A 24,214-nucleotide genomic window follows, 5' to 3' on the forward strand; every position below is an offset into this window, starting at 1 on the left:
AGATAGCCAACTGCTAGCCAGCTAGAGTTTACAGGCAGTCAGCTAGACAGCTATTAGCTAGCTAGCTAATAGATAGCAAATAGTTAATAGCTAGCCAGTTTATAGCCAGTCAGCTAAAAGCTAGGCAGCTAGTTAATACATAGCAAATAAATAGTTAATAGATAGCCAGATAGCCAACAGCTAGACAGTTTACAGGCAGTCAGCTAGACAGCTATTAGCTAGCTAGCTAATAGATAGCAAATAGTTAATAGATAGCCAGCTAGCCAGTTTACAGCCAGTCAGCTAATAGCTAGCTAGTTAATACATAGCAAATAAATAGTTAATAGATAGCCAGATAGCCAACAGCTAGCCAGCTAGAGTTTACAGGCAGTCAGCTAGACAGCTATTAGCTAGCTAGCTAATAGATAGCAAATAGTTAATAGCTAGCCAGTTTATAGCCAGTCAGCTAAAAGCTAGGCAGCTAGTTAATACATAGCAAATAAATAGTTAATAGATAGCCAGATAGCCAACAGCTAGACAGTTTACAGGCAGTCAGCTAGACAGCTATTAGCTAGCTAGCTAATAGATAGCAAATAGTTAATAGATAGCCAGCTAGCCAGTTTACAGCCAGTCAGCTAATAGCTAGCTAGTTAATACATAGCAAATAAATAGTTAATAGATAGCCAGATAGCCAACAGCTAGACAGTTTACAGGCAGTCAGCTAGACAGCTATTAGCTAGCTAGCTAATAGATAGCAAATAGTTAATAGATAGCCAGCTAGCCAGTTTACAGCCAGTCAGCTAATAGCTAGCCAGCTATTAGCGGCGGCTTTGTGACTCCAGACCAGATCAAAGAGCTCAACGTCGGCGTGGCGAGCTGATGAAGCGAGCTATTCTGAGAAGCGATCTGAACAGCCGTGATTGAGGACGAAGGCGACGGCCATCGAATGCGCGAGCCCCTCGGCCCGTTCCTTGCAGACAGCTGTCAGCCGCCAGGCGGGTTGGGGGTTACAAGCCTTCATGGGGTCACAACGCGCCACCGAAGACGGCGACAGCTGAGGAGACGTGCTAGTGGATCCCTTTCTGCGTAAATACCACTTGGGTTTCAACGGCCTCCCGGCGCGCCAGCGGGCCATAAATCTTAGACTTGGAGATGCTTTGTTTCCCCAAAGCTTTGGTCCAACCGTTGTCTCGTTAACTCGACATCTTGAAAGTTTAAACGACGTTTTGCATTCGCAACCATTAAATAATCGGCATTGATGTCGTTTATTATTTGTTATTCATATCCTTATATGCCACATATCACGGAAGTTGATGCGATATTGCTTATTCACGGAGCTTCATACACGCTTCATGCGTCGTGTCCGTCACCAGTTTCGTCACTTACGGCTCGAATTGATACGGAAGGACTTTTCGAATCGATGGCAAAACACACGCTTTCCTCTTCGGAACTATTTGAATCATATTCATAACTGGATGAGTAACAAGAAAGGATCTTTTTCCCAATCTGAACTCTCTGAAGCCATTTTGATTCTGGAGCAAGGGAGTTTGTGAAGGAGTTTCCTCACGTGACATCACGAATAAAGGGGGCGGGACTTTCTCAATCTGCCCAGTTTTCAGCTCTTTAGTGGCAGTTTTGGGACACTTGAAGTCATTTTGATTGGTGTTTTGGCATTTGACTCCGAATATCAGCCTGTGTGTTTTGGCTATTTTAGATGCTATCAAACGTTTTTTTTCAGTTAGGAAAGCAAAAAAATGGTGTCGCTTGTCCTTTCAGCTCACACACTTGAAACCTTTGTCTCACAGCTGAAGGCGCCTATTTTGGGGGTTCTGGAGGGATCTCCTTTGATGGTTTTTTTGATGGTGTCAATGTCTGTCGCTGCCACTCACCAATGGAGACCAGCTTGATGCGCTCGCGGTCCAGGAACTCCAGCGCCACCGACACGTTCTCCAGCTTCATCTGGCGGAAGTTGGGCCTGTTGTGGTACTTTCGGTACATCTTCTTCTGGCTCAGGACCTCCAGCAGCCAGATGAGCTTCAAGCCGTCGCTGAAGTCCCGCTGCAGGTCGCCGATGGTCTTGTTGACGCACTTGAGGTGCTCGTTGCACCAGCGGGTGAAAGTGTTCTGCTGGATCTTCTTCCAGGGCGCGTCCTCGGCCAGGTCCTTCTCCGCCGCCGGGATCTCGTCCTCCTCCTCCCCGCCGGCGCCAAAGTCGGCCGCCTGGTAGTACTGCGGCTCCTCGCCGTAGTTGTTGCTCATGGCGCCGGTCCCGCCGGGTCGTTCGGCACTGGATCGGGTCGACTGGTGAAGAAGGCGACGTCCGGTGGGCTCCTTCCTGGACCGGATGGTCAAAGTGGCTCCTTGCGCTGTGCGGTGTGGCCTCCCCCGGGAACAGGCCGCGGCTCGCCTTCCACGCCTTCGACTAGGATGAGCGGACGGACAAGCGGCGGCTTTATATAGACGCCCGCCGCTCTACCCTCCCCCGGAGGGCGTCATTCCGGAGCCCTGCCATCATGCAGAAGAGGTCTGGGGGGGCTCCGGTTCGCTTTACTGTCCTGGGGGGAGGGGGGGGGGTCCTGATTGGTCAGAGCCCAGTCAAAGCATGCGGGCTATTTTTAGCCATTCCTATTTGGGAGGTCCCGTGTGTGTGCGTGCGCGCTTGCGATTGTCCACAATGTGTGTCACCCCCCCGCCACTCGAGAGGCAAACAACCGAGCTAAGAAAAGAAAGTGAGACAAGGATTTTTTTTGGGAAAAAGAACACACGCTAACGTGCATTTGGTCTTTCGTCACCGCGTGAGGCCCGCTTGGAACTTCGGGTGGAGGGCCAAGCTCACTTTTTGGAGCCGATGATGGCGCTGAAGAAATGTACGGTATTTGTGCGAGTATAACGCGCAAAATGTTCTCGCTAAAAAAGAACTCAAAGTTTGGGTGCGCTTTATAAACGAGGCTTCGGGAAAAATTCTCATATACAGTATTTATTCGAGTATAACGTGCAACATTTTCTAGCTAAAAAAGAACTCAAAGTTTGGGTGCGCGTTATAAATGAGGCTTCGGGAAAAATTCTCATATACAGTATTTATTTGAGTATAACGTGCACATTTTTCTAGCTAAAAAAGAACTCAAAGTTTGGGTGCGCGTTATAAATGAGGCTTCGGGAAAAATTCTCATACACAGTATTTATTCGAGTATAACGTGCAACATTTTCTAGCTAAAAAAGAACTCAAAGTTTGCGAGCGCGTTATAAATGAGGCATGGGAAAAAAATTCTCATATACAGTATTTATTCGAGTATAACGCGCAACAGTTTCGAGCTAAAAATGAACTCAAAGTTTGGGTGCGCGTTATAAATGAGGCTTCTGGAAAAATTCTCATACACAGTATTTATTCGAGTATAACGTGCAACATTTTCTAGCTAAAAAAGAACTCAAAGTTTGGGTGCGCGTCATAAATGAGGCATGGGAACAAATTCACACATACAGTATTTATTTGAGTATAACGCGCAACAGTTTCGGGCTAAAAAAGAACTCAAAGTTTGGGTGCGCGTTATAAATGAGGCTTCGGGAAAAATTCTCATATACAGTATTTATTTGAGTATAACGCGCATTTTTCTAGCTAAAAATGAACTCAAAGTTTGGGTGCGCGTTATAAATGAGGCTTCGTGAAAAATTCTCACATACAGCATTCATTCGAGTATAACGCGCAGAATTTTCTAGCTAAAAATGAACTCAAAGTTTGGGTGCGCGTTATAAATGAGGCATGGGGAAAATTCTCATATACAGTATTTATTTGAGTATAACGCGCATTTTTCTAGCTAAAAATGAACTCAAAGTTTGGGTGCGCGTTATAAATGAGGCATGGGAAAAATTCTCATATACAGTATTTATTCGAGTATAACGTGCAACAGTTTCGAGCTAAAAAAGAACTCAAAGTTTGGGTGCGCGTTATAAATGAGGCATGGGAAAAAAATTCTCATATACAGTATTTATTCGAGTATAACGCGCAACAGTTTCGAGCTAAAAATGAACTCAAAGTTTGGGTGCGCGTTATAAATGAGGCTTCTGGAAAAATTCTCATACACAGTATTTATTCGAGTATAACGTGCAACATTTTCTAGCTAAAAAAGAACTCAAAGTTTGGGTGCGCGTCATAAATGAGGCATGGGAACAAATTCACACATACAGTATTTATTTGAGTATAACGCGCAACAGTTTCGGGCTAAAAAAGAACTCAAAGTTTGGGTGCGCGTTATAAATGAGGCTTCGGGAAAAATTCTCATATACAGTATTTATTTGAGTATAACGCGCATTTTTCTAGCTAAAAATGAACTCAAAGTTTGGGTGCGCGTTATAAATGAGGCTTCGTGAAAAATTCTCACATACAGCATTCATTCGAGTATAACGCGCAGAATTTTCTAGCTAAAAATGAACTCAAAGTTTGGGTGCGCGTTATAAATGAGGCATGGGGAAAATTCTCATATACAGTATTTATTTGAGTATAACGCGCATTTTTCTAGCTAAAAATGAACTCAAAGTTTGGGTGCGCGTTATAAATGAGGCATGGGAAAAATTCTCATATACAGTATTTATTCGAGTATAACGTGCAACAGTTTCGAGCTAAAAAAGAACTCAAAGTTTGGGTGCGCGTTATAAATGAGGCATGGGAAAAAATTCTCATATACAGTATTTATTCGAGTATAACGTGCAGAATTTTCTAGCTAAAAAATAACTCAAAGTTTGGGTGCGCGTTATAAATGAGGCATGGGAAAAAATTCTCATATACAGTATTTATTCGAGTATAACCCATCTGGTGGAAGGCAGCAATTCAAACCCTACACCACGGCTTGATTGGCAAGCAAGGCTTTTAAGGCGGAGAGCTTCTGAGTGTGGAGACAAGCTCCGTTGCTGTGCTGTGGAGAAACTGATTGCTGCATGGAACCCATCGCCAGTTGGGATCATACGACAGAACACTGGATTTGGACCCTTGCTAAAGGTGGCTAGGCTACCGAGGAAGAACATCAAGAGTCCGCTTATTCAAAAGGGGGCGTTTACCTATTTCAACACCAACTAAGTCAAGATCATCCAATCAAAATGGCGCTCTCCGCCAACACAAGCCCAAACAGGAAATGAACAGCGAAAAAGGCAAGAATACATATTTAGTTGGATCTGGTCATTATGGTCTGAAAAAGTCGCAAATCCGCCGATTGGGGGAAACATTCTCATCCCTGAAAACGCCACACAATCCCTCCGCTCGGCAAAGGAGGAGCAACGGCGTCCTCGCCTACCCGCCGCCAACACGTCCAACGTCGGCTGCCCAGCAGGGGGGCTCCGTCGTCACCTTGAGTGAGTGGACGCCGGCCGCCATCTGGCCGTCCGGTCCCCCCCCCACAACAAAAAAAATGGCCGCCGTCTCGATAGCCGCCTTCCAAGCTAGCTGGCCCCCCTTCCGGAAGACACCAAGCGGGGGAGGAAACACGTCAAGCCACATGGGAAGAGCAAAATGCAGATTGAAAAAATAATAATAATAATCATAAATTTCATTTCTCAGCGCCTTTCAAAACTCTCAAGGTCACTTGACAGTCACAAGTATCAGTTTTTCTGTGGGTGAGTGAACGCTGGTGCATGTGGCTGCCGCTGCTCACCCGCAGACTCTAGATTAGCTATCTATCAGGCTAGCTAGCTATTAGCAAGTTAAGTAGCTAGCTACCTATTAGCTATGTAGCTATCTAGCTAGCTACATATTAACTATGTGGCTATCTATCTTGCTATCTATTAGCTATCTAGCTAGCTACCTATTAACTATGTAGCTATCTAGCTAGCTACATATTAACTATGTGGCTATCTATCTTGCTATCTATTAGCTATCTAGCTAGCTACCTATTAGCTATGTAGCTATCTAGCTAGCTACATATTAACTATGTGGCTATCTATATTGCTATCTATTAGCTATCTAGCTATCTACCTATTAGCTATGTAGCTATCTATCTTGCTATCTATTAGCTATATAGATATCTAGCTGGCTATATATCGACAGTATATGTTGTCTATTTTTTTGCTATCTATTGGCTATCTAGCTAACTTTCCATCTATTTGAGTTATCCCGGGTTGAGTGAAAGCTGGCGCGTGTGGCTGCCGCTGCTCACCCGCAGAAAAACATCTAACAGTGACTGTGAAGTGACCTTGAGAGTTTTTTAAAGGCGCTTAAAAATGACATGTATTATTATTATTGTTATTATTATTATTATCTATCGCACCGTCAACGAGCCCCTCCCCCCTACCTGGCTCTCCGGGACGCCAATTCGGCCAACCAGCACCACAGCACCCCTACGATGACAATCATTCCTACGAGGGGGACGGAGAGGACGGGGGGCTCAGACGGACGGATTAATCTCTGAGGAGGGAATCAAACACAAGGACGGGGGAAGGGGGGGCTAATAATAATAATAATAATAATTCATTTCATTTCTAAGTGCCTTTCAAAATGCTCAAGATCACTTTACAAACCCAGGAGAGGTTTTTCTGTGGGTGAGCAGCGGCAGCCACACGCGCCATCGTTCACTCAACCCCGAAGTAACTCAAATAGAGACAAAGTTAGCTACATAGCCAATAGATAGCAAAAAAATAGACAACAAATACTAAAGATAGATAGCCAGCTAGATAGCTAGCTAGCTAATAGATAGCAAGATAGACAGCCACATAGCTAATAGGTAGCTAGCTAGATAGCTACATAGCTAATAGGTAGCTAGCTAGATAGCTTTACAACTAATAGGTAGCTAGCTACTTAGCTCGCTAATAGATTGCTAGCCTGATATATAGCTAATAGAAAGCAATTATTATTAATAATATAATAATCATCCATTTAATTTCAAAGTGCCTTTCAAAACTCTCAAGGACAGTGAGAGGATCAGTTTTTTGTGGGTGAGCAGCGGCAGCCACACGCACCAGCAACTCGGAAGTAACTCAAATAGTAAGCTAGTGATGTAGCTAATAGATAGCTAGCTCATTACTAATTTTCTCATTGGTTTACTGTTTAGAAAGTTAATGGTGACGAGGGGAAGAAGCTGTTTAATAAAAAAAAAAAAAAAATAATAATAATAATAATAATAATAATAATAATAATAATAATAAATTCCATTTTAAACGCCTTTTAAGCGTTCACTCAACCCGGAAGTAACTCGGATAGAATAGTAAGATAGAAAGCTAGCTAGAAAGCCAATAGATAGCTATTAGCTAGCCAGCTGGTTAGCTAGCCAGATAGCTATTGTCCGGTATTACAGAAAAGACAAAAGGAATTGACGTAGTATAATGTGTGGTATTTTCTTCATTTTGATGAGCTCAAAAATATCACATTAAATCATAAATATAATAATCATAAATGAACAATCCTCCTTCTTTAAAACATTAATGTTCCTTTGAGGGTTTCACGGAATATTTTAGCATTCAAATTTTTCAGAATAAACCAAAATAATAAATACTTTTCTTGAGGCACTAAATACAAAAGCAAGCAAAAAAAAGTCTAATCATAGTGCCAAAAATGGAAAATGGAGACAATAAAATTCCACCTAAGCACGAAATTAATCAATATGTATGTATGTATGTATTGCATTGTATTTTGGATAGCTGCCCCCATTTCGAGCTCAGATAACTCCAAATCCATATAATTTAGGAATTAACTCTTTCTTTCTGACAAAAGACGATAATATGACAACACAAAGACACAGAGAGTCATTCAATCTTCAGCACTTGCTGCACCCTCTTTGTGACATGAAGCAGTGCTCGATGAAAGAGGAGAGACCTGTTGTTTTGGCTTCCAACACAAGAAAAAAATTACGGTTTCCAATAAAAACAATAAGTCAAAAATCGTCAAAATAGTAAATACTCAACATTCTGGCTAGCTAGCTATCCAGATAGCTAGCTAGCTATCTATCAGCTATCGAGATAGCTAGCTGGCTATCTATTAGCTTTCAACATAGCTAGCTGGCTATCTATTAGCGATCTAGATAGCTAGCTGGCTATCTATTAGCTATCTAGATAGCTAGCTGGCTATCTATTAACTATCTAGGTAGCTAGCTGGCTTCTGTATTAGCTGGCTAGCTAGCTATTTGAGTCAGGAAACATATTAGCTAGCTAGGTAGCGATTGGCTATCTAGATAGCTAGCTGGCTATCTATTAGCTGGCTAGCTAGCTATTTGAGTCAGGAAACATATTAACTAGCTAGCTAGCGATTGGCTATCTAGATAGCTAGCTGGCTATCTATTAGCGATCTAGATAGCTAGCTGGCTATCTATTAGCTATCTAGATAGCTAGCTGGCTATCTACTAGCTGGCTAGCTAGCTATTTGAGTCAGGAAACATATTAGCTAGCTAGCTAGCGATTGGCTATCTAGATAGCTAGCTGGCTATCTATTAGCTATCAACTTGGCTAGCTGGCTATCTATTAGCGATCTAGATAGCTAGCTGGCTATCTATTAGCTATCTAGATAGCTAGCTGGCTTCTCTATTAGCTGCCTAGCTAGTTATTTGAGTCAGGGAACATATTAGCTAGCTAGGTAGCGATTGGCTATCTAGATAGCTAGCTGGCTATCTATTAGCTGGCTAGCTAGCTATTTGAGTCAGGAAACATATTAGCTATCTAGCTAGCGATTGGCTATCTATTAGCTGGCTAGCTAGCTATTCAAGTCAGGAAACATATTAGCAAGCTAGCTAGCGATTGGCTATCTGGAAAGCAATCTGGCTATCTATTAGCTGGCTAGCTGGTTATTTGAGTCAGGAAACATATTAGCTCGCTATTTATCTATTTGAGTTAATTCCGGGTTGAGTGAACGCTGGCGTGTGTGGCTGCTGCTGCTGCTCACCCACAGCAAAAAACTTATCCTGTGACTGTAAAGTGACCTTAAGAGTTTTGAAAGGTTCTTAGAAATCAAATGGATTATTATTATTATTATTATTAAAAAAAGGTAAAGCCAACTGGTGCAACTATCGGCGGTGTGGCGGAATCCAAGCGGCGGCGGCGGCAGCGGCGCGGCCTCACTCACCCGATGGGCGGCAGAGAACTTGTCCAGCTGGGCCTTGCAGCACGCGAGCTCCTCCCTCAGCCTCCGGCGCTCCGCCCGACTCCGGTCGTGGAGCTCCTGCAGCTGGCGCAGCTCCGCCTTTACGCCGTCGCACTGGGGGCAAAGGCAACCGGACGCTGACGCCGCAACCTTGGTGCTCGTCTCACCCCCAAAATACTCGCGATGGGAATTCCGGCTCCTTTTAGAGAGCCGCTTCTTCTGGATCGGCTCACTAAAAAGATCCGGCTCTTTTGGCTCCCAAATGGCTCCTGTTTTTTTGTTGCTTAAATTAATTAACTACTAAAAATCATGTAAAATTATGTGAAAAAAATATATTATATCAAATATTTTTATTTATATGGCTTGACAGTCACTGGATTTTTTTTGTGTGGGTGAACAGCGGCAGCCATTCGCGCCAGCGTTCACTCTACCTGGAAGTAAATGGCTCCAAAACAGCGCATGCGTCCTGCACTACCTCCCCAGCTCTGCCGCTAAATTCTCCGAAATGTGCTACTCACAGTGTGCTTCTGTTTTTCTAAGCCCTCCCGCTTCTTCTCACTGCTGCGTGTATCTGTAATTCTTCCCTCCCTCCTCTACCACAGATCTTGACCAATGACGTGCAGCTTTAACCGAAGACCGGCGGCGGGGAATCGAGGGAAAAAAAGTCGGCTCCCATTTCCGGCTCCTTGTTGGGGGCCGGCTCTCTTCGGTCACTTCAGAGATAAGAACCGGCTCGTTCGCGAACGACACATCACTAAAAAATACGACGCAGCGTGGAAACGCGTGGCCGACGGCTCAGAGGCGGGCGGGCGGGCCTTCAATGTGCTGGTGGCGACGAGCTCCTGACCTCTCTCTGGACTCGCCGAGCCTCGTCCTCGGCCCGCTTCAGCTGCTCGCGGAGCCACAGCGACCGGACGGCCAGAACCTGGCCAGCGGGCGTCTCCGGCCCCTTACCGCCGCCCGCCTTTTCCTCCCCCGGGGGCGAGTGGGCGCCGGGGCTGGAGGGAGGACCAAAGGAGAGTCTTTGTCAAGCAGCGGGAGCAAAAAATAAAAAAGAGAGGAAGTGTCCAGCGGGCCCACTCTGGCGTTCTCACCTGGCCCGCTGTCGGCCCCCGCCGAGGCGCCGGAGTTGGGCCCGGTGGTTCTCGCCGATGTGGGTCTCGCCCTGAGCCGCCGCCTCCTGGGCCTCCCGCTCCAGAAGGAGCGCCTCCTCCCGAGCCGGGCGCAGGTCCTGCCGGGTTTGGGCCAGGGCGCCGGCCTTGTCCTCCTCCAGGCCGTCAATCTCCGCCTGCGCTGAGCGCAGCTGGGCTGCAGGAGTTTGATGCGGGAGGGGCGGCGCCGACGTTACTTCATTATTTTGGGTGTCAAAATTATATAATATGGAGACAAATGTGGTCAACAGCAACCAGGGGGGGTTGGCCCTCTTCTGGCACCTTGCAGATTGTGGATCTGTCCAGTGAAGGCTTAGTCCAGATGGGCCCTGGCCAGACGTTCGTCGCCCAGCAGTCCTGTGGCGGGAACATGTCAAGAGAGCAGACGACAACCCGATCAGCAAAATTGATCGCCCTTGAGATTGTTCCTTAGCAATGGAAATCCGCGCTGGGTTGGAAACTGGAAAAGGGATCCAAGTGGAAAGGCCACAACGGATCAGAATTCGAATCCGAAAGCTTTTAATAGTCCCACAATGGGGAAATTTGGCTTTTTTTTGGCGACCAACAGGTCCCTCACCTGCACCTGCACAGGTGTTGCTCGTTCCAATCAGTGGCTGTTAAAAGGCCTCCCGGTACGACCATTCGTTGTCGGGTCATTGTCCGGTGGGGCCTTGGCTTACGAACTTAATTGGTTCCCAGACAGAGTGTGTCAGGCGCAAAGTGTGTATCCCAAAAAATAATTTCCCATAGGAAACCATTAAAATGAGAATAATCCGTTCCCAGGTCTCCATAAAATATAATTTTCAACTAAATAAGCCTTAAAACTACACACAACATACCTTATTCTATGTATAATAAATGCGCTATTGTATTGTAATGAAAGAAATACACTGCACTGTATAATAAAGTCACTTTATTTACATTTGCGATGGTCGTTGATGGCTCTTAATTGACACCTGTTGCTTTCTGACTTGTAAGGTCTTCCGAAACTGAGGCATCACATTATCGTTCATCATGTTGATGATTGTCATAGCCACAGTTTTTTCTGAATGGAACTGTTCAATAGAAGCCTGCACATCATTCCACTTAGCCAACATTGCCTTGATGCTCTCACTTGATGCTGCAGCCATCTCCTCCTCCTCGCCCTCAGATGACAACTCCTGAATGGCTTGTTTCTGCTTGTCCTCTTGAAGGCAAATCAAATCCTGTGTTGAGGACCTCATTATGGTCAGCAACAAGCTCCTCGATGTCATCTGCATCCACTTCGCGTCCAATGGAAACAATGTCGTCCAAAACAAGAGTCATGAGGATCAAATCCTTCAAAGTCCCTCTCAAGGATGCAAATTCTTCCATGCTGCTTTCAAGGATCGAAGGGTAACATCATGCCAAGCCTTTTCTATCCGCTGAACACAATGATACACATTGAAATGGTCCTTCCAATAACCCCTAAAGGGTAGTTCGGTGTCATTAGTCACGTGAAAGCATCGAGTAAATAAAGTCTTTGTGGAAAGCTTTGTTGCAAAGAATGGTAGCAATGGTGGACTTAGCATATCGGTACCGGGCCGCTAAATCAGACAAACGCACACCTCGTTCGTGTTTCTCAATGATCTCCTTCTTCTCCTCGACTGTAATTTTGTTTTGTGTCTTCTTCTTCAGCCTGCGGTGGGGTCTTTTTCGGTCCCATAACAGCAAAAGTATCATTGAAGACGTGCGCATTCAGATAAAGGGGGTGTGGAAAGGGAGGCCGGCTGAGGCGCTGTTCGGTCGCGTGCTTTGGTGGTCTTCCGCCAGCCATGGTGGGGCAGTGCTCCATGTGTATCACAAAAAGTAGTGCTTATGCCAAGGTTTAATTTTCATTAATTTAACGTTCGTAAAGCGAAAATTTCATAAGGTGTTCGTAAACCGAGGCCCCCCTGTTTGTTTGCTTCACCCTGTCAGGTTTGGTTCCTTCTGACTTTATTTAATACAATTTGTCAACTACCCTCCTGCCTGCTTTTTGGGGGATCCATCATCATTTTGGGAATGAGCGTTTGATTCCAGACTCATTTTGTCATTAAATCCATCCTGTCTTCTTCCATCAACTCTTTCAACAGTAGCCAAAATGGAACTGTATAGTGCCACTTAGCAGTTTTTTGACAACGATACTAGTGCAGCGTGTTCTACCGGAAACCTTGTGTGTTGTACATACTTGGCAATAAAGATGATTCTGATTCTGATTCTGATTCTGATCACGATTTGGTTCGGGGCCGCCATAAAAATGGACAAAAAGCGACTTCAATGGACAGTTCGGACGGCGGAAAAAACATCATTGGCACCGCCCTACCCACGAGTGATGTGTCGTTCGCGAACGAGCCGGTTCTTAGAGTCAGATCACTGAAATGAACGAAGAGAGTCGGTTCCAAACAAGGAGCCGGAAATGGGAGCCGGCTTTTTTTGTCCTCTATTCCCCACCCCACCCCAGTCTTTGGTTAAAGCCGCACGTGATTGGTCGATATCCGTGGTAGAGGAGGGAGAATTACAGACACACGCAGCAGTGAGGAGAAGGGAGGGGGGGGGGGGGGTAGACAGGTGGACAAATGTTATGATATTATGCTGTTATTATTATTCAATTATGATGTTTTACTAGTTGGTATGAAAGCATTAGTAATATGAAAAGCAATTTAGTGACAGCTGATCATCAGAAAGTTAGCATCCACAAACTCTGTGCACATATAAATCAAGCCATATAAATAAAATTATTTGATATTGTGCATTTTTTACATGAGTAATTCATTTTTCACATAATTTTGTTTCTTAATTAATTTAAGCATTAACAAAAACGAACAAACTGAGGAGCCATTTGAGAGCCAAAAGAGCCGGATCTTTTTAGTGAGCTGAGCCAAAAGAACCCATTCCCATCACTATTAGCCACTCTCAAGGACTTGCACCCTGCAAGAATCCCAAAAAAGGGCGCGGAAAATCCTACTGTACCCTCCGCACCCTGCCCACCACCTTTTCCAGCAACTCCCCTAAGGCAGGCGCTACCGATCCATTTCAACAGCTTCTTCCCCCGTCGCCATTAACTCTCTGCTCAGTAACCCAAATCGAACTGTAGTGTCTCCATTTTTCTTCTGATGATACTAGTGCAGCGTGTTCCACCGGAGACAAATTCATTGTGTGTTCCACAGACATGGCAATAATGACGATTCGGATTCTGCCAAGGAACGCATCAAACGTGCAAATCTCTATTTTAATGGCAGCTTTGACGTTTGCTAGCTCGGGCGCAAAGTCGCAATGGTGCGTCACGGCGAACTGCCCTGGAAGAAGTGAAACCCGACCCCCCGCTAGACCCCCCTTGGCCCTCAACCGCACCTGATGTCAGTCCCCGACGATGTTCCCTGAGGAAGCTTGCCAGTTGGCGATGCGGAACAGCTGAGCTGTCCCGACGGGAACTCTGGAAGCTTCTGTTGAGCGAGCGCAGTTGTTCCAGGAATGTATGACGCACACCCTGGCCAGATGGCCGCGGGCCTTCACCCAGAAGGCCTCGCGGCCACCGCCGCTTGCGGCTTCCCAAAAATCACATCCGGGATGATGGATTTGTTTAGAAGAAATAATCATCCATTTCATGTCTAAGCGCCTTTCAAAACTCTCAAGGTCACTTTACAATCACAAGTTTTTCTGTGGGTGAGCAGCGGCAGCCACACGCGTCACCGTTCACGCGACCCGGAGTTAACTCAAATAGATAGAAAGCTAGCTAATATATAGCTAATAGCTAGCCAGCTAGAGAGCTGATAGCTAGCTAGATAGCTAATGTATAGTTAGCTGGACAGATAATAGATAGCAAACAGCTAGGTAGCTAGCTAAATAGCAAATAGCTAGCTAGGTAGCTAGCTAGTTAGCTAGACAGCTGTATAGCTGGATAATAATAATAATAATAATAATAATAATAATAATAATAATAATAATAATAATGCATTCCATTTCTAAGTGCCTTTCAAAACTCTCAAGGTCACTTTACAGTCACAAGTTTTTCTGTGGGTGAGCAGTGGCAGCCACACACGTCAGTGTTCACTAAACCAGGAAGTAAACAGATAGAAGGCTAGCTACCTAGATAGCTAGATAGCTGGTTAGCTAATACACTAAATGTCACTAATTAAATAAATACATAGAATTGAGTAGCTAGCTAGATAGCTAGTTAGCTAATACACTGAATGTCGCTAATTAAATAGCGGAAGCGTCATGGTCATCGTCTATGAATACGACTGACGGGGGGCGGGACCCTTGGCGAGCCCCCCCCCCGTATCAACGGCGCTGCCCGCAGGCTGTTGTCGCCTACCTTGTAGCTCCAGGACGCCACGGCGATGCTTCCCGGACGCGAGCCTGGCCCGGTCCAAGTCCAGCAGCAGGCGCGCCACTTGAGGCCTCAGCTCCTTCGGTGGGCGCCCGTCGCCGTCCGGTCCCGCCTTCCCGGTCGTCGCGATCCACGGCGGCGCCGCCGTCTGCTTGTAGTCCGCTTAGATCATTTAAAGCAGACACCAAAGGTGGGAATGACTGGACTGGATTCACGCCCACAACGGCGCAAAAGCCCCTTTCCAACTGTGCGCAAATGGCAAAAGTAAGAAAAGCGGCGCACTTTCCAAAGTGCCATTTTTGGTTTTGGGTTTCCCCAAAAAGAAAACGAAATTGCGCCCCCGGTGGCTGCTTTCACATGTCAGAAAATTCCTGCGTCCACTTGCAAAGTAATAATAAGAAGAATACATTTCATTTCTAAGCACCTTTCAAAACTCTCAAGGACACTTTACAGACACAGGATATTTTTTTCTGTGGGTGAGCAGCAGCAGCCATACGCGACAGCGTTCACTCAACCCGGAAGTAACATAAAATAAAAAAAACAATAAATACCTAGATTAGCTAGCTAATTTAGCTAGTTAGCTACAATAGCTAGCTAGCTAATCATTCATAGGTATTGACAACTGAGTAGAGATAAGTAGCTAGATTAGCTAGCTAGCGAATCCAGTTTGTTAGCTGGATCAGCTGGCGAGCTAATCATTCATAGATAGGTATTGAGAATTGAGTAGAGCTAAGTAAGTAAAGTGGAACAAAGCCTCCAGCACGGTTCCGCTTGTCACGTTTGGGTTTGCGACCATCGGGGGGCAGCGTGCGGTCCTGCCTGGAGCTGCACAGGTGTTGCTCGTATTGATCAGTGGCCGTTTAAAGGACTCCCGGCAGGACCATTCGGTGTTGGCTCATCGTTTGTTTCACACTGTCGGCTTAGCTAGCGATCTATTTGCTGTCTATTTTCGATCTATTAGCTATCTAGATAGCTAACTATTAGCTATATAGCGATGTGGCGATCTAGCTATCTATTAGCTATGTCCTTGAGGTTTGAGAGGCGCTTATAAATGACATTTACTATTATTATGACTATTATTATTATTAGCTATCTATTAGCTAGCTAGATTTCTATCTATTTGTGTTACTTCCTGGTTGAGTGACCGTGTGGCTGCCGCTGCTCACCAACAGAAAAACGTATCCTGTGACTAAATAATAATAATAATAATAATAATAATACATTTGATTTCTAAGCGCCTTTCAAAACTCTCAAGGTCACTTTACAGTCACAGGATCCGTTTTTCTGTGGGTGAGCAGCGGCAGCCACACGCTCCAGCGTTCACTCAACCAGGAAGTAACACGGCTAGAAAGCTAGCTAGCTAATAAATAGCTAACAGATAGCTGGCTAGGCCTACACTCAACCCGGAAGCAACTCAGATAGAAAGCTAACTAGCTAATAGACCGCTAATTCGATAACTAAGTAACTAAAGTAACCTTGAGTGTTTTGAAAGGTGCTTATGAATGAAACGGATTATTATTATTATTATTATTATTATTATTATTATTATTATTATTATTATTATTATTATTATTATCTTGACTTGTTTTACACAAGATAATGTTTGCTACTTTGGACCTATCTGTTTTGATGACTGAGATTTTGTTTGCTACTTTGGACCTATCTGTTTTGATGACTGAGATTTTGTTTGCTACTTTGGACCTTCCTGTTCTGATGACTTTGAGATTTAGTTTCTGCCGACTTGATTTTAAATCCAATTTGTGACTGACACCCTGCTCCGCCCTCCCGTTTGCTTTTTTGGGGTCCACCACCCCCACCACGCAAATCGTGACACTGCTTGCTTGGAAGGCGCACCCGGTAGGGAGTCTTCTGGCCAGCAGGGGGCGGCAGGGGGCTGGGAATGCCGGGAAGGACTGTCTTGTTTTGGGGTTTGGAATGGGGGGAGGGCAATGAAGCAGGAACGTGGGCGACCAGTCAGTGACAAGATGTGACAAACGCATGGCCGGCTTGTCACTTGTTCGACCAAAACAAAGCGTCCATTCTAGCTTTCCGCCCGAGTGGGGGAGGGGGGGGTGACCAGATTCCTTGGACCCGAATGTCAAAAGTGTCCTTGTTTGCGTCCGACATATTGGAATTGTTTCACGGCCTGCTTGCGATATTTTGGCTCCCGAAACAAGCGCGTTCGCATGCGTTTCATTTGACTTGACTGGATTGACGCAAACTATCTGGACCCTGATGATACATTTGCCTCTTTGACGTCACAGGTGTGAAAGTCAAGGCCCGGGGGCCAAATCCGGCCCGCCACATCATTTTTTTCGGCCTGCGAAAGCAAATCAAACTTGTGAAAATCCATGCTCACCGATCAAGCTAGCTAGCTAGCTTTCTTTCAGTCTTTCAGTCAACTAGCTGGCTAATCACTTTTATTTGTTGTGCGCTCTACATGTAATATGTGGAGGGGATGAAACCTTCTAATGGCTTCCACAAATTCATAACGGCCCTCAAGAGGAAACCAGAACTACAATGTGGCCCCCCCGCGGCAGAAAATGACTGTTTTACAAGCATTAATGACTGTGTTCGTCGTGACGTGTCGTTCAGGAATCGGTGATTTTCTAATCGATTCATTTCATTTTATAATAAAGATCCATTTCGTTTATAAGCTCCTTTCAAAACTCTCAAGGTCACTTTAAGGTCACTGGATGAGCTATTAGATAGCCAATAGATAGCTAATACACATCCAGCTAACAAGCTAGCTAGCTAATAGATAGCTAGCCAGATGGAGAGATAGCTAACAGATAGCCAGCTAGCTAGATAATAGATATACAGCCAGCGAGATAGCAAACAGATAGCCAGCTATCAGCTTGCTAGCCAGCTGGATAGATAGCTGATAGATAGACAGATAGCCAGCCGGATAGCTAATAGATAGCCAGCTAGCTAGCTAATAGATAGCCAATGGATACCTAATAGATAGCCAGGTAACAAGCTCGCTAATTGATAAATAGCCAGCTGGATTGCTTGCTAACAGATAGCCAGCTAATAAATAGCTAATAGATATCCAGCCAATAGACATATAATTGATAGCCAGCCAGCTGGATAGATAGCCACCAAGCTAGATAGCTAAGAGATAGCCATCTGGATAGATAGCCAGCTAGCTAGTTAATAGATAGCTAAAAGATAGACAGCTAAAGGGCCAGCTAATAGATAGCTAGCCAGCTGGATAGATAGCTAACAGATAGCCAGCTATCTAGCTAATAAATAGCTACTTGACATCCAGCCAACTAGCCAGCCAATAGACATCTAATAGATAGCCAACCAGCCGGATAGCTAATAGATAGCCAGCTAGCTAGCTAATAGATAGCCAATGGATACCTAATAGATAGCCAGGTAACAAGCTCGCTAATTGATAAATAGCCAGCTGGATTGATTGCTAACAGATAGCCAGCTAATAAATAGCTAATAGATATCCAGCCAATAGACATATAATTGATAGCCAGCCAGCTGGATAGCCACCCAGCTCGATAGCTAAGAGATAGCCAGCTGGATACATAGCTAATAGATACCCAGCTAGCTAGTTAATAGATAGCTAATAGATAGACAGCTAACAAGCCAGCTAATAGTAGCTAGCCAGCTGGATAGAGAGCTAACAGATAGCCAGCTATCTAGCTAATAAATAGCTACTAGACATCCAGCCAACTAGCCAGCCAATAGACATCTAATAGATAGCCAACCAGCTGGATAGTTAGTCAGCCGGCCGGATAGCTAACAGATAGCCAGCTAGTTAGCTAATAGATAGCTAATAGATAACCAGCTAACAAGCTAGCCAATTGATAACTAGCCAGCTTGATTGATTGCTAACAGCTAGCCAGCTAGCTAGCTAATAGATAGCTAATAGATATCCAGCCAATAGACATCTAATAGATAGCCAGTCAGCTGGATAGATAGCCACCCAGCTAGATAGCTAAGAGATAGCCAGCTGGATACATAGCTAATAGATACCCAGCTAGCTAGTTAATAGATAGCTAATAGATAGACAGCTAACAAGCCAGCTAATAGTAGCTAGCCAGCTGGCTAGATAGCTAACAGATAGCCAGCTATCTAGCTAATAAATAGCTACGAGACATCCAGCCAACTAGCCAGCCAATAGATAGCCAACCAGCTGAATAGATAGCCAGCCGGCCGGATAGCTAACAGATAGACAGCTAGTTAGCTAATAGATAGCTAATAGATAACCACCTAACAATCCAGCCAATTGATAACTAGCCAGCTGGAATGATTGCTAACAGATAGCCAGCTAATAAATAGCTAATAGATATCCAGCCAATAGCCATATAATTGATAGCCAGCCAGCTGGATAGATAGCCACCCAGCTAGATAGCTAAGAGATAGCCAGCTGGATAGATAGCTAATAGATACCCAGCTAGCTAGTTAATAGATAGCTAATAGATAGACAGCTAACAAGCCAGCTAATAGATAGCTAGCCAGCTGGATAGATAGCTAACAGATAGCCAGCTAGCTAGCTAATAGACATCCAGCCAACTCGCCAGCCAATAGACATCTAATAGAGGGCCAACCAGCTGGATATATAGCCAATAGATAGCCAGCCAGCCAGCTAGATAGATAGCGAATAGATAGCCAGCTAGCTAATGGAAACGCCCGGAAAAAATCTCGCCCACATTCCTCTGGCAGCTTTTCCGACAGGCCCGCCCGATTTCCAAAGCAAAGTGGCCCCGCGGCGCAAATGTTGCAGATGGGTGACGTCGCACGCAGCTGCAAAAGAGGACGCTTGACGGGCGGCCAAAGAAAAGGAGGGAAAGCCCAAAGAAAAAAAACAACAACTAAAGAAGAACGTTACTCAAATAGATAGAAAGTTAGCTAGCTAGCTAGCTAGTTAGATAGCGAATAGATAGGAACATAGATACCAAATAGATAGCTAGTTAAATAGCGAATAGATAGTGAATAGATAGCTAGCTAGGTAGCCAGCTAGCTTGTTAAATAGCGAATAGATAGCTAGCTAGGTTGCCAGCTTTTCAAAACTCTCAAGGTCACTTTACAGTCACAGGAGAAGTTTTTCTGCGGGTGAGCAGCGGCAGCCACACGCGCCAGCGTTCACTCAACCCGGAATCACTCAAATAGACAGAAAGTTAGCTCGCTATTAGATAACGGATGGATAGATAGATAGATAGATAGATAGATAGATAGATAGATAGATAGATAGATAGATAGATAGATAGATAGATAGATAGCCAGCTAGCTAGTTAAATAGCGAATAGATAACAAATAGATAGCAAGCTAGGTAGTCCGCTACATAGCTAGATAGCTAGCTGGGTAGCCAGCCATTCAAAACTCTCAAGGTCACTTTAGTCACAGGATCAGTCTCTCTGCGGGTGAGCAGCGGCAGCCACACGCGCCAGCGTTCACTCAACCCAGAATAACTCAAATAGACAGAAAATTAGGTAGCTAATAGATAACTAATAGATAGCTAGTTAGATCGTGAATAGATAGGAAAAGAGATAGCAAATAGATAGCTAGCTAGGTAGTCAGCTAGCTAGTTACATAGCAAATAGATAGCAAATAGATAGCGAGCCAACTAGCTAATTAGATAGCGAATAGATAGCAAATAGATTATGAAAAGAGATAGCAAACAGATAGCTAGCTAGGTAGCCAGCTAGCTAGTTACATAGCAAATAGATAGCTAGCGAACCAGCTAATTAGATAGCGAATAGATAGCAAATAGATTATGAAAAGAGATAGCAAACAGATAGCTAGCTAGGTAGCCAGCTAGCTAGTTACATAGCAAATAGATAGCTAGCGAACCAGCTAATTAGATAGCGAATAGATAGCAAATAGATAGCAAATAGATAGCCAGCTAGCTAGTTACATAGCAAATAGATAGCTAGCCAACTAGCTAATTAGATAGCGAATAGATAGCAAATAGATTATGAAAAGAGATAGCAAATAGATAGCTAGCTAGGTAGCCAGCTAGCTAGTTACATAGCAAATAGATAGCTAGCCAACTAGCTAATTAGATAGCGAATAGATAGCAAATAGATAGCTAGCTAGGTAGCCAGCTAGCTAGTTTGATAGCGAATAGAGAGCAAATAGATATCAAAGCTGCAGAAAAACTGATCCTGTGACTGTAAAGTGACCTTGAGAGTTTCGAAAGGTGCTTAGAAATGAAAGGAATTATTATTATTATTATTATTATTATTATTATTATTATTATTATTATAATATATATATATACATATATATAATATTATTACTATCGGAGAGGAGAACAAAACCAGAGCAGGCCGCCTTTGTTGACAAACCGGCGGGACCGGACGGGCGGAAGCGGAGGCGACCCTTCGCCTGCTCAAATTTGCGCTCTCAGCCCATTGCAAGCAAAAACACAACGGCAAATATCTTGGCACCCGACGGGGGTGCCGGTCAAGCGTTGATCAGACCTCTGGCAATTTTCCCCCCCATCCACAAGGGAGCAGCATTTCCTTTTTTTTCCCATGTTAGCGCTTCGTTCCAGCTTCAGCTGCTGTTAAAGCGCGATACAAACCAATATTGCATTGGATTTTTGGACAGCCGCCCTCATTTCCTGGATGGGTTTTGTCCGGGTGTTCAGCTTCCCCAAAACAGGCGCGACAGGCTGATTCAAGGGTCAGGAAGTCGCCCAGAGGCGGGTGGACGGACGGACGGACGACAGTTTTTGCGCCATTTTTTTGTTTGGCTTGGCAAGGCCTTTGCGCTCGTCCTTTGGTTGTTCTTGTGAGAGGATAAAGAAGGTGTGCCCGTAAGAATTTGTGATGCCGCCACCACCCCTGCCAACGGACCGTCGACCGGCATGACGGAGAAAAGGACCCCGACCGGACTCACCAAGAAACCCCTTTTGCCGCCCGCGTGCCACCTAGCGTCATGCTAGCTAGCCCGACGCGCATCCCGAAAGGCTCCGAATCGCAGTGTGCAATGAAGGAAATAAGTACATTTCGTTCGCCGTGTTAAACATTGTGTAGGATAAACATTACATTTACAATTGTATTTCATTTATTGTATTCTATTTTGTGATTATTATTATTATTATTATTATTAAAGCAGTGAGTTAATTTACATTTCACAGCAGCAAAGTTATGAAAGGAGGAGAAAAGGAAAGAAAGAAGTAGAAAAACAAAATCTCGCTGGCTATATATGAGCTAGTCTAGCTAGCTAATATATGCTAGCTACCTAGCTAGCTATCTCACTGGCTAAATATTAGCTATCTAGCAAGCTATTAGCTATCTATCTGGCTAGGTATTAGCTATATATTAGCTAGCTTTCTATCTATTTGAGTTACTTCCGGGTTGAGTGAACGCTGGCGCGTCTGGCTGCCGCTGCTCACCCACAGAAAGACTGATCCTGTGACTGTCATGTAACCTTGAGAGTTTAGAAAGGCACTTACAAATGACATGTATTATTATTATCTGGCTATGCAGCTGTCTATCTGGCTAGCTAGCTATGTGGCTATATAGCTAGCCAGCTATCTAGTTAGCTATTTTCTATCTGGGTAGCTACCTAGCTAGCTATCTTTTTGCTATTTATTATCTGTCTAGCTGGCTATATATTAGCTGTCTAGCTAGCTATTAGCTATTAGCTATCTATCTGGCTAGCTTTCTATCTATTTGAGTTACTTCTGGGTTGAGTGAACGCTGGCGCGTGTGACTGCCGCTGCTCACCCACAGAAAGACTGATCCTGTGACTGTCATGTGACCTTGAGAGTTTTGAAAGGCACTTAGAAATGAAATGATTATTATTATCATTATTATTATTATTATTATTAATAATAGGCGGGCATTTGTGAAATGACTTCAAATGACTTCTACTGAGCGCATTTGACAAAGATTCCACGGCATAGAGCTAGATTTTATATTTTAAGACTCGCGCTGAATATTCCATAACTGGATGAGTAACAAGAAAGCATCTTCTCCCAATCTGAAGCCATTGTTTTGATTCTGGAGCAAGGCAGTTTGTGAAAGAGTATCCTGGCGTGACATCACGAACACGGGGGCGGGACTTTCTGAATTTCCCCATTTTGAGCTCATTTTGTTGCAGTTTTGGCACACTTGAACTCACTTTGATTGGTGTTTTGCATTTGACTAAAAAGATCAACCTGCGTGTTTTGGCTATTTTAGATGCTATCAAACGTTTTTCTGATGACTGTTAGGAAGCAAAAAAATGATGTCGCTTGTCCTTTAATGCTAATATTAGCCTGTAATATTTTACCCTAACAGCGCGCACAAAAGATGACGAAAGGCGGGCGCACAGACCTGCAGCGTCCAAAGCCTCCTCGACGAGCGTGCGGCGAAGGCGGGCCAGGCGTTGACGAGGCGAAGGACGGCCGCGGACGTCCGCCGCTGCAGCCGATGGAGAAACCAGTCGGGGTCGCGCGGCCAAAGGGGAGGAGCCCAATTTGAACGAGGGGGGGGCTTGCAAATTCCAACTTCCTGCTTTGTGTGGCTCGTAGTGATGGGAATTGCGGCTCTTTTCAGAGAGCCGGTTCTTTTGGCTCGGCTCACTAAAAAGATCCGGCTCTTTTGGCTCCCAAATGGCTCCTCAGTTTTTTTTTTTTTTTGTTTCTTAAATTAATGACCAAAAATCATGTAAAATGATGTGAAAAACGAATTACTCATGTAAAAAATACACAATATTAAATATTTTTATTTATATGGCTTTATTTATATGTGCACAAAGTTAGTGGATGCTAACTTTGACTTTCCCTTGTGGTTACTCTGGTCTGATGATCAGCTGTCACTAATTTGCTTTTCATATTAATAATGCTGTCACACCAACTCGTAAAAATTGATCATAATTGAATAATAATCACAGCATAATGTGCTAACATGTGTCCAGTGTACCTGTCTACACTAATCTACTGTGACCTGCTCAAATGGCTCCATGCGTCCTGCACTACCTCACCAGCTCCTCGGCTAAATTCTCCGAAATGTGTCTTTCATTCAACTCAAAACAATCCAGCAGACAGGTCGCCACTGTCAAATGTTCAATAAAGTGGCATGTAACCGACATGTCGGATGTCCAGCAGTCACTTGTTAGACAAACAGCGATGGGTTTTTTTTGGCCCGTTCTCGGACTCCTACACGTTGGTTGTCATAATTGATTCTGGTATGATTCTTTGAGAAAGTCTTTTCACAATCAGAAAGCCTTTAAAGGACAAGCGACACCACTTTTTTGTTTCCTAGAAAAACGTTTGATCGCATCTAAAATCGCCAAAACACGCAGGATGATATTTTAGTCAAATGCAAAACACCAATAAAAATGACTTCAAAAGTGTCTAAAAACGACTTCAAATTGAACCCGGAAGTGGCCAGTTTCAGAAGGTCCCGCCCCCTTGTTCGTGATGTCACGCCAAGACGTCTTGCCGTGCTCTAAAATCAAAACAATGGCTTCAGATTCGGAAAATATGCTTTCTTGTTACTCATCCAAGTTATGAATATGATTCAAATAGTTCTGAAGAGGAAAGCATAAATGTTTGCAATCGATTCAAGGAGTCCCCCCATATCAATTCGAGCCGTCAATGACAGCATGTAGTGTCCCAAAAAATGCACAAGATGGCGCCCAAGCTCCGTTGGAAATGGACTGATTTGTCTGCTGGGAATTTGTGTCAACTAGTATCAAATAGTAGTCTTGGCGCAACACACAACGATTCACCATTGTGTTATTTATGTG

The 24,214-nt window shown here is 44.3% G+C and overlaps 1 protein-coding gene and 1 pseudogene across 3 annotated transcripts in view; both read right to left on the minus strand.

The window, feature by feature from the left end:
• Positions 1-2,401, minus strand: part of LOC148898494 (filamin-C-like) — a 58,218-nt gene extending 55,817 nt beyond the window's left edge. For both annotated transcript variants that reach the window (XM_088995668.1, XM_088995667.1), the window contains exon 1: positions 1,869-2,401. In XM_088995668.1, coding sequence (XP_088851794.1) covers positions 1,869-2,238 — 370 coding nt within the window. In that variant the 5' untranslated portion in view covers positions 2,239-2,401. The remainder of the gene's footprint in view (positions 1-1,868) is intronic.
• Positions 2,402-4,743: 2,342 nt separating this feature from the next.
• On the minus strand, positions 4,744-22,622 carry LOC148898495 (uncharacterized; annotated as a pseudogene). Its single transcript, XR_016114939.1, has 9 exons — positions 22,604-22,622; positions 21,057-21,368; positions 14,495-14,671; positions 10,462-10,536; positions 10,123-10,336; positions 9,876-10,026; positions 9,011-9,142; positions 6,255-6,367; positions 4,744-5,419 (listed from the first exon to the last, which is right to left on the minus strand). The product of XR_016114939.1 is annotated as an uncharacterized LOC148898495 (transcript).
• Positions 22,623-24,214: the final 1,592 nt, after the last annotated feature.

This window comes from Hippocampus bargibanti, linkage group LG05, assembly GCF_051943395.1.
Source record: "Hippocampus bargibanti isolate YZ-2025 linkage group LG05, ASM5194339v1, whole genome shotgun sequence".
NCBI lineage: Eukaryota > Metazoa > Chordata > Actinopteri > Syngnathiformes > Syngnathidae > Hippocampus > Hippocampus bargibanti.